At 41.1% G+C, this 13,651-nt stretch overlaps 1 protein-coding gene across 1 annotated transcript in view; it reads left to right on the top strand.

Annotated features, from left to right (window-relative positions):
• The window catches only part of LOC117754893 (obg-like ATPase 1), a 41,331-nt gene that overhangs the window by 10,016 nt on the left and 17,664 nt on the right, over nt 1-13,651 (top strand). The window contains exons 5-7 of the mRNA XM_034574236.1: nt 8,810-8,985; nt 12,618-12,698; nt 13,047-13,144. Of these exons, the coding sequence (XP_034430127.1) occupies nt 8,810-8,985; nt 12,618-12,698; nt 13,047-13,144 (355 nt within the window). The remainder of the gene's footprint in view (nt 1-8,809; nt 8,986-12,617; nt 12,699-13,046; nt 13,145-13,651) is intronic.

Here is a 13,651-nt window from a genome sequence, read left to right as displayed (position 1 = left end):
CGAGCAGCGCTGCCAGCTCACCTGGCCTAATTCCCAGATGTTTGGTTTCCAGCAATTAGATGTTTGAATGCTCTACTGGTGCAGCCCCCCCCTCCCCCAATTCACCGTAGGAAACCTTTAGCTCACTTCTAATGAAGACTTATTTACAGTTGCACGACACTCAGTAAGAATCTAGCTTGGAGATACTGTGGTGTAGCACATTTAATCTTGAGGGACTGGCTGTGGTTGTGGGCAGCGGACTGGAAAGTAGCTGTTATTTTTGGCGTTGCCTCTTCTCTCACTGTGATATTCAAGCTTTCAGCACCTGAACTCCTGGTTAAGTCGAGGCCCCCGCCCCCCCCTCTCCTCCTCTACTGCCTGAAGGAGACACAAGTCCGTCCTCCAACGTTATAAAATAACTGGGATAGTTTTGAGGGACTTAAAATTGAGTAGTTACATGAGCAAATATTACCTGACGCTATCCTTTGTGGAGTTGAACATTTTTGTCTATTTTTCAATTAGTTAGCTACTGATTTGACAAGTAATTCATTATTTAAGGCATTCCTCAAGACAAAATGACAAATATTTGAGGACTTGCTTGTGTTTCCTGTTGACTCAACAACTTGATGCAAGACGAAAACGAATGATAGGAGGATTCAACGGAAACACTGGTCACTTACTTTGAGTGGCGTGACGTGATGCAAACTGCGTTGTGCTTCCGTTGCGTTGCCCGTGCTCGAAGTTGAGCAGACTTCAACTTTCATGCGGCGGCAGAGGCAGCCAATCAAATTGTCTTTAAACAAGTACAAGCCGATCAAATCATGTTGCTGCGAATGAGGAGGCGGATCGAGGCAGTTGGTGAAGCTGGTGTGTCTTCATGTGGTCATGGGTCGAATTTCCCACATACTTCTATTTAGTACTATTCTATTTTGTACCAAGCGTGAAACTGTGATTGTTGTCGTTATGATGATTGCGTCAGCATCAAGTATCGGGCGCACCCACTGTCATTGCAACACATTCGAATGAGTCCTTCTTTAGACTGTTGGATCAATTAAACACTATAGGAACACACAAACTTTTTATTGAATAACTGACATACAGTTATTCAAATACGATTAAAATTGTTGTCAGTTTACACGTAATTTTTTTTGTTATTTATCTTATATCATGCACTGATGGGTCAACCACACAGCATGCGTGTTAGTACAGAGCTAACGACATCCTTATATATGAACTTTTGTAATAAACGTGTTGTCTTGCCAACAGTTAGAAGATTGATGAGTATGAATAAAGCCGATACAGTCGATGTGTTATCTGGTTAGTGAATTTTGCTAACTGGTACTCGGACTGAGCCAGGCTAGCTGAAAGATGATTCGCCCAGTTGCTGAGCTAAGCTATGATACAATCAGCTTGTGCTAGGTTCGTATTCCACCACACATGAAGGACAGTGGTATCAATCTTCTCCTCTTACTCTTGGCATGAAAATGAATACGACCTAATCGGTATGTATTTCCAATGCAAACACACAGTTCATTTTCACTAACTGTGAATGTAGACAAAAGGTTTGTGCCCACAAGAACTAGCACTGTGCTAAAAGCTCAGGGGGAAATGCTTGTGTTTGTTTTACAGTCTTGGATACTAGGAAAGCACCTTCATAAAACAATATGGTTGACAGACTATTCTTCAGATGTACTACACAACACTAAATTATTGTTCACATATGTCAATGATCATATCAATGCGCTTTAATAGTAGGTGAGAGTCGTCTTTTTACTTTAGGAACAAACATAACTGAATCTGAAAATGAACAACTTAGTTTGTGTATTAAAATACCTGTCAAACACTTTGGGAGTGTTACCAGAATCCCACTTTAATTATGGGTCAAGTCACCAAAATGTCAAATACACTGACTTGTTCCTTTCGAGAAAATAACCCCACTTACTCACCTAAAATGTTTTCAATTTGAAGATGTCCAATGTTGTCAGTGAGTTCCACTTGAATCAGTATTAGCTGATGAATATCTGAATTTGAGAGAACGAGTGATCGAATTAGCTCTCTTAACAGCATCTAGCGCATTATTTGTGTTTTGGAAGGTTTTTCATTCAGAAGTCATCACTCACTCCACTAATCGCTTATAGCAAACAAATCAAACTGTGATTGTTGAGCTACAGGCGTTGAGAGCAAACTGGATCGACTATTCACTGATGATTTATGGCCAACCTGCCTCCTAGCTGACGCCGAGGTGGCTGCTGTGCAGGAATTCAGCCTGATCACTCACCAATTCACACATTCTCGAACTTGACAGACATCCAAAACACCTGAGTCAGCCCAGTGACTATGTGTGTGCGTGAATGTGTCAGCAAAATGGTTGTGCAATCCCCTGTTGCATCAGTGTCTTAAAACGACCAATATTACTATTTAAAATATGACAGAAAACAGATTGTTTAAAATGGAGAAATCCTCCAAAGGCTTATGAACGTATAATATAGGCAATGCAATGCTGCACTATTGTAAACACAAAAGTGATGGTAAAAACACATGATTTAACAATAAAATGTTTATATGACTTATAAAAGCATCTGCACAGATGACCTCTGGGGTTGATTTTTACAAGAGGACATTCTCCAACAGTGAGATGATCCCAGCTCACTGCATGTATGTCTATAGTGTTAGCCTGCAAACATGCTTTCATTGTTTTTAATGCTAATCCACACTCACAGGGCATGTTTGAACAATAGGCCTAATTCTGTTCGTTATATAGTATGTGATTTTAAAATTAATACAGCGCTACAACTGTAGCGCTGTATTAATGACAAACAGATCATTTTCTGAAATATTCACTTGTATGGTAACTTACACTGTAATTTGTTTTTCTATAATTTCATCTATATTTTATTTTCTATAGTTAAATTTACTCTAAGTGCAGCTTTCTATTTATTATTGGTGACACCTGTGCTTTTAGTACAAGTAATTATTATTTGTGGTCCTTTTACATTCTTGTAGCACGTCAGATTTTATATATCTTATATAGGGTCGTAACATCTGCCGTCCTTGTGTCTTATTATCTGTTAGTAAAAATAACAATTGCCTAATAATTAAATCAAAAAAATAAGCTGCTGTCTTGTATGTGCTTCCTTGTTTATGTTACTTGTGTTGTTTTAACCAATATTGCGATTCTAAACGTTGCTCATTCAGCTGTACAGGGACCGTCCTCCTTTTGTGTGTTTTCGGCCTGTGTCGAGTTGCTGTCACAGCATTTAAATGAGCATTTTGCTTCAGCGAGAATGAAGCGTTTTTGTCAGCCTCCACTCATCATGGATGATTAGAGCAAAATGTCTACCCATCTTGACTGGAGATCGCCACGGCCCCAGATAACATGCTTGGTGATTGAAGGTCGCAATATTTTGAATTCTAATGGGGCTGCAAGATGAATTGCCTGAAATAGACTGTAGAATCTTCCTGCTTCCTCCTCGTGCCCCCCTTGCCTGTCCGCTGTGAAAAGAACCACTGGGAATGGCAAGGCCCGATGATCATAGAATTATTGGATGGTGATTCTAAACCCTTCAAAGAGGAGTTGCTATGGAGATCTCGTTCCAAACTGTGAAATGATTCACCTTTGAAAGGCTGGAGGGCCTGAAAGCTGAACACATCATTGTTCAGGTGGCGGTTGGTTAGGAAATTGCTGGTGCCTGTGCAATCAGCAGCACTATAGTAGTTAAGGATCTAAAAAGGTTTGTTCGCTGAATGATGTGGGACAACAGTGGTGTGCATATGACGGTTCCTTTCAATCACGGCACTCTCATGCGCCGCGGTTTAACAAAATAAATGCAATGACAGAGGTTAAGCTAATGATAAGGGAATTAACACTGTTGTTTTCTGTCTGAGCTCATGAAAACTGAAGCGTCACCTGCACATTCACTTTTCCCAGAACCGACTTGTCTGAACGGCTTTTCCCTACATGCCTGATTTTCAGCCAGTGATACTTCACATAAGATGAACCTTTAATACTTAGTTTGGTGCGAGACACCACAGCTGACAGCAGATTACATAGACACTTTGTGAGGCACTGATTTTAACACCATTTCACTGGGATCTATTATGAATGATGGGATCATGGAGAAAACATGGGTGAATCTCTGAAGGGCTCAAACCCACCATAAACATATGCAAAGACTGAATATGCTGCAAACTCTGTCAGCGCACTACAAATTGCTGTTGATTTCATGTATCCAAAAAAATGAATGTCAAGAAGATATTCCCTGAATGAACATAAATACCCTTGTGTGCATTGCCAGTGTTTTTATGCCGGGAAGACATCCATAATGTGCTTTTCCTGACAGACCCATAAAATAGCTTTTACTGCTCTGAATACCAGGAGAATTGCGGCACTGACTTTGCATGAACATTTTAAAAGCAGTGTGAGGAATGCACGTTCTTTAGATGTGCTCTTACCCATCTTGCATGTGAAAACATGCACAGGAAGTAAGAAGTCAATGAATACTGTAATTTAACTGAATTATGTTGACCACATATCCTCCCAGGTAGCAACATCAGAGAAAGCAGCTCAATCAGTATTGATCTCGAGTTGACTCAGATGACTGCCTTGTCTGTGTACCTGACAGATCAGTAATGATATAAGCTAGCAGGAGCACGCTTTTGGGGCTTTTAGATGTAAAACTTGTACTGCAAAGCTAATTAAAAATATTCCTGAGATGCAGAGAAGCTTGCATGGTGGGGTTAATGTAAAAAACATGAACAAAGTACATGATAGATATTCTTTTCTTTGTTCTTATTCATTTTTAAATATAATATATGAGTTTCATCTTCGCAGGCTACACCATCCTGCAGTGCCGCTGTAAGTCCATAATTTTTAGAGCTTAGCCTGATCCCTAATCAGGCCATTGAACACCACTCACCCTCTACAGACTAATCCTTTTGTTCTCTCAATAAAGGAGCACCTGTTAATAAAGTCTTTAAAACATACACGATTTGAGATGAAGCAACAGCATGTAAATCGTGAGACAGACCTGACTCCTGAGACGGGGCCTTTCCGACCTCTTTCTTCTCCCGTTTTATTGTGTGTTTTACTGTATTGCGTGTAGCTTTGTGTGGCTCTGCAGCCCCGTAAGCGCTGTCTCCACAGAGCCTGACCCAGGCCCAGTTGTTAAAAGACTAATTGTGGAGATTGCCCCTCAGATTTCTCTCCTCTCTTTCTCCTTGTGCATTTGTTCTCCAGCTCTAAGCCCTGAATGGGGCTGGGGGGGTGAAGTCGATGTGAATGTTAAATTAGGCGAAATTAATTAAAGCAAATTACCTTGGAATATGTGGCAGTCAGAGAAGAGTGTCAGCTGATAACTAAATAGTGAGTGATCAGCTGCTACTGCTCCTTCTGTTTTTTTTGTTAGGACACATAACAATGGTCAGAAAACTGTTGATTATATTTTCAGAGAGTAAGAAATGTTTTTCAGGAACTATTTTCATATGGTTGTTTCCAACGCTTTCATTAGCAGTGATTTATACCAATCATTAGCGGTTTATTAACCATGTGAAACAGTTTCAAACCTCTTTGCTCCTAATTAATATAAACTCTATTTTACAACAGACTCATGCATTTTCCATTGTGTATCAGAACTGTACATCATAATTGTTTATAATCTATGTATATTCTTGCGGCTAGCAAAATTATTTCATTGCATTATATGTTCTGAGCTCAAGCAGACACAATAGCAAATTTTCATTCCAATCAGTGCCGAACAGGGAACTGGTAAATTGGAGCAGCAAAACAATAATTCCACTGATTAGCCCCTTTCTGTGTGGCGTAAGTGAACTGTTTATACTGTGGAGTACCTCTGCAAGAGGAGAGGAACCAAAACAGCCTGATTAGGCAAAGAGTAATTGGATAAGTTCATTTCACCATGAGGACAACGCTCAGAATGACAGCTTGCACAAAAGTCTACAGCTTCTGTTGACTCGCATGAGTAATAAAGCCGCTGGTGTAGGACTTTTGGTTGTCTGCTGATCATGTGTGATGCTAGATTGGGAAAGCACTGTAGTTTAGTTCCTTTAGAAATCAGGTACTTTTGTCCCTTCTTAACCCAGAAACAAGATATGATGTTCATGTGGACGTGAGGGATTACTGGGGAGTTCATATTGGATCAGTTTACAATTCGTTGTCCCTAACAATTTAGAACTTGTCTCAGGGGAACTGACAGTGAACAAGCTTAAGAGTTTGCAAACATGCTAGCAGCTAAATTCAATGTTAGCATGATAACAAGCTTACAATGACAATATTGATATGGTGAAGTTTAGCGGGTGTGATGTTTAACATGCAACATATTACCATGTCATTATGATTTAACCTCTAGATGATCTAGTATCTAGTATGAATATGAATATGTCTGCACCATAAAGATGGACGACAAGAATGATCCCCAAAAGTGAAGCCAAAGCGTCTCCATTGCCACCTGGTGGCAGGCTGCAGTATAGATCATATACCCCACTTCCTCAATGGTAGTTGATGGGACATGGGCTAAACTAAAAAGCCAAAGTGGGAAGTACACATCCAAAAAATCACATTGATATATGTTCAAGTGTAAATTCTTCTTCTTTGGTTTTAATTAGTTATTTTACGTGTATCAATGTATGTATCAATGGGACTTCACCACCGCTGCTCTGTCCCCCAACCGCTATGCATGTCAGCATTTGTACCCAGGACATTTTAGCTTAATTTCTGGATAGTGGGAGGAAGTGGAGACGCATCGTACATCTTTATAAACAGTAAATGGTCTGAAACAAATTTCATGGCAACAATTTCAATGGTTGTTGAGACCTTTGATTCTAAATCACGAATGTGAACAGTGGGGCTGGCTCTAGAGCAAACGTCAGGGGATCATATTAGTCATTAAGATTTGTCCTCTGGTGTCCATGAAAATCTACAAAATGTTGTTGCAATTCTTCCAGTTCTTCTATCAAGAAACCAGAACCCTGATCGGATTAGTGGAGTGGCAGTGGACAACTTTACTGCTGTTCAAACCGTCTTTCTATTGAGCTGCTAACACGCGTCACACGTGATGCAGCTCTGCAAACAGTTGCCTGCATATTAGTAATGCTGTTGTGCATCATGTCGACTACGCACAGCTATCTGACTCATTAATATTTTCTACGTGTATCACCGTTAGAACTTGTTGAGAGAAGATGCGACAGGCGTGATGAGTAATGTGGATCCCTGTGGTGACGTTACTGCCTCGCAGGCCCTCACCTGTCAGCAGCCCGTCACAAACTCGGGTGTCAACGCATGAATGTGGATTGTTGATAACTTTTAGTGACTCCACCATGCACATTCCAAACATAGTGTCCCTCAACACAGCAATACTTAAAGCCAAGTTATCATTTGCCTGACATCCACTTCCCTGTTGAAGGAGATGGCATTCCCATTATGCCACAGCGTGATACTCCATGTCCCTTAAATCACTGTTGTTAACTGAAAAGTGTGTCAGTATATTCCAAAACAAAACAGGGTTTACATAAATCTAGCGTGAAGATGTTTCAGTGGCTGTACTTAAGTATACATTTGAGTTAGGCCTACTAGTGCTTAATGTGAGTATTTCCACTTGACACCATTCTACTCCACTACACTTGAGGAAAATGTTGTACTTTTTACTCCACTACATTTATAGACGTAGTTACGAGACATTTGATAGATTAAGAAATACCCCAGGGCTCATTGTTGCGTGTGGGGAGCAAAAACTGGTCCAATCCCACAGAAGAGCTGCTATAGCTCCCATGCAGAATCCCTCCACCGCTGTAATGAAAAACATTTTCAAACAATTATGAATATTGTATTCTTCCTCCCTGAATCCAACACACTGGATCTTTAAAGTTGCGGCTGGTAGGTTTATGAAATAGTTAAAAGTTGCTCCATTGGTCTGCTACAACATGGTTCTTACTCACTAGCTTCAGTATAACAATCCAATGATGTAATAATAATAATACGTCCTTTCCATGATTCATTACTTTTCCTTCATCAAGCAAATTTTTCTGACAATATGTTTTATTGCAGGGCATAAAATCTATAGAATGTGTTATATGTTTTATAGTGTAGCATTACTACTCTTACAGAATTGTATTTAATATTACAAAACAAATGGTTCACAAATTGTATGAGTTGTAAATCAAAGAGAGCACGAGAATAACATTCAGGGGAAGCGTCCACTATACTTGCCGCTGGTGATGTGAAAAGCTGTCACTCATGTGACAGATGTACAGCACCACCCCCCTCCCCCTGAGCGCTGCTGGAGAATCCTGATGGTCTGCTTCAGAGCCTCATTACCTAATCACCAGCACAGCTACAGCGATGATGCAAACGATTAGTGGAAGACTGTCCTCTGTCATTTATGATTGTGGACATTTTTCTGTTAAATTATACTCTCCTTTGTTTATTTCCCATATTTTCTAACTGAATAACTCATAGTTTTAAGGCTGTGGCGCAGACTTGAGCGGGTTGACAGAGAAGCCTGTTCTGTTGCACTTAGAGCCGGTTTTGGTAGAACTGACTTTGACACTGTAAAGTGGTTTCTTACAGCTCAGACACTTAAAGAAGTTTTAAATATAATCCTGAATATTTTATTGCATTTGTTATGACTCTCCTGTGACCCCCCCCCCACTGTGCCTCTTTAAATAGATGTTTTTTTTTCTTTTTTTCATTCTCTAAAGCTAATGGTTCACTGAACTAAATCTAATAGTCGCACAATCGATCTCGAGAAGTCTGTGTCACTCATTATGTTGCACTGCAAGTGTTCACGTGAAGCCGTGTTGTGTCCTGTCGCCGCAGGTGCTTTTGAGGACGAGGATATCATCCATGTTGAGGGGACGGTGGACCCAGTGAGGGACATGGAGATCATCCACCAGGAGCTGAGGCTGAAGGATGAAGAGATGATCGGCCCTGTTATTGACAAGCTGGAGAAGACTGCCATTAGAGGCGTTGACAAGAAACTCAAACCAGAATATGTGAGTCAATGTCCCAGCAGGCCCTTTGCTCTCCCTCACAGCAAGGCACAAATAATAACCCTCCCACACACACGGCCAAGGAGAGGGAAAAAAACGTGTGGTTTTTTTTAATCCCCCTCCAATATGTCTCACCCCTCCCCCTGCCCCATTTTTCCCTCTCTGAGATTGAAAGTGATCAGAGGTCAGGGGTTTTCTGCTGTAGAAATCATTAATAGAGAGTTACTTATTCAGCTGCTGACCCTGGGTCGCAGCACTGGGCTAATGAAAGTGTTTCCACACAGCTCTTTTCATCTAAAGTAATACTCAAATCATGGCACCGCTCTTGCTCAATGCTCATACACCTACAGCAGTTCGAGAAATTGTGTAAGGCCATACAGAGGGCGACACGTATGCCTATACCTCGCTATGAATACCGTAAATGTTTAGAATGCTCTTTGACAGGGGATTCTCGGTCATATGAGGTGCAGGGCAAAAAAAAAACGCAGGGTAGGATCAGAGAAAGAAGAAAATCCATATACTGGCTGTCAGATTTATGCTGATGAACAACACGTTCGGGTGGCCGTATTGTTAAGGTAATGAGGCTCAGCACCCAACTTTAGCAATGATTTGGCTGTAAATGTCTCATGGTGCCCTTCCATCACCGGAGCGGGATAAGATAGGCCCGCGTGCGATGGGGATCTGGCCTTTCACTGGGAGCGGTTTGCCCAATTTCGGGCCCCAACACGCCGAGGCTCTGACCACTCATTACGCTAACGAGAGGGGCTATTTCACCTGCTGTAGAGGCCCCTTGCCTGGTTGGTCCCCCCCCCTCCCCCCCTCCCTCCGTCCTTTCCAGCCAACAGCACTTCCCCACACCCCTGTAGCCCCACAGACAGGAGCCATTCAGACAAGGCAGGTGGCCGTTTACGCACATAATTGCTAACAATTTTAGGCAATGAATAAAAATGATCTACATTACTTGTCAAAGGTTGTGCACACGTCGGTGAGCGAGGATCTATAGAAGATCTCTTTAGATGGCAAAGAATGGCACTTATCAAAGGCTGCACCAAGCTTTTAGATGGGGAGGTGTGCGTGTGTGCGTGTGTGTGTGTGTGTGTGTGTGTGTGTGTGTGTGTGTGTGTGTGTGTGTGTGTGTGTGTGTGTGTGTGTGTGTGTGTGTGTGTGTGTGTGTGTGTGTGTGTGTGCGTGTGTGTGCGCGCGCGCGCGATTGTCTCACAGGCTGTGGCTGGCATTTGCCATGCTCAGCTGTGCACAGACACGTATACACATCTTTATGTCATGTGTATACACATCTAACTCTATGCATCTATATGCAGAAAGAAACAGCCGTGCTTGCAGTTTATTTGGTATATAGCCACGTGATGATATGAAAATAATTTTCTGCAATTATTTACATTGTGATTACTTCCTTAAGTAATTTGAAATAAGATCTGATTGTCACTGTCACACTTGAGCCCTATGGGATTTTATGTTGACTTTAAATTTCATGAGCAAAAATCGCTTTTATCCTGTTTGTTGTAGATTTTATAAATACAAATTCTTGACATTAAATTGAGAGGGAAACTTATTTCAACATTTAGAATTCTGGTTCTTATTACATATAGATAAATCTGATACAATTCGAAATGACAGTGACACTTTGAGACAGATTAGATAAAACACACATATTGTCCTATATGAGACAGTGAAAATCAAATAAGACTAAAACTAAATGTCTACATTTTATGCCTGGGTTCATCAAGTCTTAAAATAAGTCTGCCATAGAAATGTAGGGTGAGTAGGAAATGCACTGCATGTTTAGATATAGAAAGATATAGAAATAATATAAAATTACAAAATCACTATATGTATTATTACTGAATTATGCAGTATAATGTAATACCTGTAGCATGTACGCCAAAAATGAATATTTGAATATGTGTGGTGTGATAAGTGTTTTGAGGGATCCTTTGATTTTTTAAAAACACACTTTTTATGTGCAGCTGAAACAAAATGTTGGGATGAGACAAAACCCATATAGAGATGATTAACATTGTAAACTAAAATGTATAATTTAGGTTATCTGTTGGGAAGTGGGCACAGTTAATTAAAAAGAAAAAAACTAAAGTTTATATTTGGTTTGAGTTTCACTTGCTCTCTGCTGCAGAATGAGCTCACAGTTAAATATATGAAGAAAATATGATCTTCAGATTTTAACAGCCAAATCAGGAATTTGGGAATTATTGTAAAATACTTTATTAATGTTCTGCTATTAGAATTAAAGAGGTGCTTTATATTTCATTGTGAATTTTACACTGATTGTATTTCATGCCGGAGCACACTGTTACATAGATATGCATTGTTTATGAAAATTCAAATCCATTTTGCTGTTGCTGTGTTTACAAGAACAGTGTTTCATCGCCTTTGTCCATATGAATCCTCAAAATCCCTATCCTTACAAAACAATAATAAGAAGCCAGCCCACCAGCGGCGCTTCATGGTGGCAGGCGTATGTGTTTGACCCCTGTGGGACCTATATGCCTTTTATTAACACCTGCCTGTTAGAGGAACGCTGCACGGCGGCTGCGAGCTGATGAGGGAAACCTGGAGCGGGTTCGGCCTGTGTCACCGGCCGTTTGCTGTTTCCATTTCACAGATGATTAATCTCTCTGTGAAGACTTGGGCCGGCGCGGGCGGAGTGTATGCAGCCCTTCCTGCGCTCTCTCCCGCTGGCTGCACTCTGGCTGCCTGACTAAAAGGCCTTTAGAATTCCTGTGGAGAGAGATGTGCAGAGAGTGAATGCAGCTGGCTGGGGGTCAGTGTGTGGAGCTTTTTCTGCCATTGTGTAATTGAGGCTCTGGCAGGATTTTTTCCTCAGTTCTTTCAAAAGGGAGTATGATTGTGAAGTGCTGCAAGGGTTTGGGGAGGGAAAAGGAGGTAGGGGGAGTGTTGCAGGGGGTGGGGGAGTTTTTATATGAAGGGGGAGGTCAAGTTGACAGGAACAAAAAGAATGTGTTCCGCTAATTTCTGTGGGGCTGGATCAACAATAATGGGCTCAATTTCTTTATTACAAATTTTATAACTACCTCCCACCCTTTTTCCCACCCTTTTCCGCTTCCAGATCCTGTCGAGGCCCAGTCTTGACTGTGGTCTCAACCCACAAGTACCTCGGAAATGAATGCAACATACATTGCTGGAAATGCTCAATATTTTCTCCAGAGGAAGCGTTTAATAATTTGTTCGCCACCTCACTAGTACTTATTCAGTATGACTGCGTTCTGCAAAGTGCCTGAGGAAGGCCCAATAATTTACACCTAACTAACCAACTTCCAATTAGTTTCCCCGCTCTTTCCAATTTAGTCTCTCTCTCACTCTATCCTTTTCATTAAACAGTCCCGATGGAATATTGATGTGTTAAACTGAGACACCCCAGAAGGCATTTTGTCATGATTTAAAGGAGGGAAGGGGGTCTCGCGCACGCTATCCCCCGTCAAAGCCAGACCACTCCTGCTTGAATGCGAGCACAGCCATTGTTCATTTTGGCATCAGGATGCCATGCATTTAGGAAATAATTACCCCATACCCTGCTGGGTTTATATTCTTTTTCATCTCCTTTAATGGTTTCTTGTTCATTCTCTTTTAACCCCAAACAGGACGTTATGTGCAAAATCAAGAGCTGGGTAGTGGATGAAAAGAAACATGTCCGCTACTATCCGGATTGGAACGACAAGGAGGTAAGCCTTTCATGTTAAAGTCAAATCTATTAATGTGATTTATCGAGTAAATCATCTTATCCAAACTAAAAAGAAGTGCAACTGCTTCCCCCTCTCTTTTCTTCCTCTTGAGCAACATGTCTTTTGTGCCAATCACATGTTTATATTATGCACAGTCTTGTGTTGTTTGTATTTTGACATTACCTTTGTGCAAGCTAATGACATCTTCCCGTGCTGATCTCAATTTAAAGGCTTTATAGTCACTCCCCACAGAGGCTAAAACACCAGCCCTTAAGTCTGTGCTGTCCTCAAAGGCTCCTTTGGAAAAGTTTGGACTCTCAGTACATGCCCTGTCTGTCTTGATCGCAGATCGATGTGTTGAACAAATACTTGTTTTTGACATCCAAACCAATGATTTACCTTGTTAACCTCTCTGAGAAAGACTACATCAGGAAAAAGAACAAATGGTAAGTGCTTCAAAGGTGTTCTGGAGGCACCTCACTGCATCCATTAATCATTTCCGCAGAGCTTTTCTTCAACTTACGTACATCGATTTCCACAAACTTTCATTGAATCTGCATTACAGCTCTAGAAAGCATGTGTGCATGCCTCTGCATATATGCATGTGCCGGGGTGTGAGAAGTGTGGGTGTGTCAGTTGATCTACTGACTGTGGTCTCACGCTGACAGAGAGGGTCATATCCTTGCGAGAGGATCCGCCTGGAGGTGGCACATGAGTAAACCCCAACACAACATCCAGCCCCTGCAAACCCCCGAGCAGCCTCCAGACCTTGCAGTTCATTAAGCACATGCAAGCATATGGTCTCAATTTTCCATCAAAACTTCTCATTTCCATACAATATTAAAGAGCAAGGGGCTTAAATGACAAACAAAAATAAACATATGTACTTTCAAAGCCAAACTAATAATTAATATCGTGTGGAGACAGAAAAAAAACGCTCCTTAAATATTTTC

The sequence above is a fragment of the Hippoglossus hippoglossus genome, chromosome 21 (assembly GCF_009819705.1).
Source record: "Hippoglossus hippoglossus isolate fHipHip1 chromosome 21, fHipHip1.pri, whole genome shotgun sequence".
Classification (NCBI taxonomy): Eukaryota; Metazoa; Chordata; class Actinopteri; order Pleuronectiformes; family Pleuronectidae; genus Hippoglossus; species Hippoglossus hippoglossus.
This window is presented reverse-complemented; position numbering and strand designations above follow the sequence as displayed.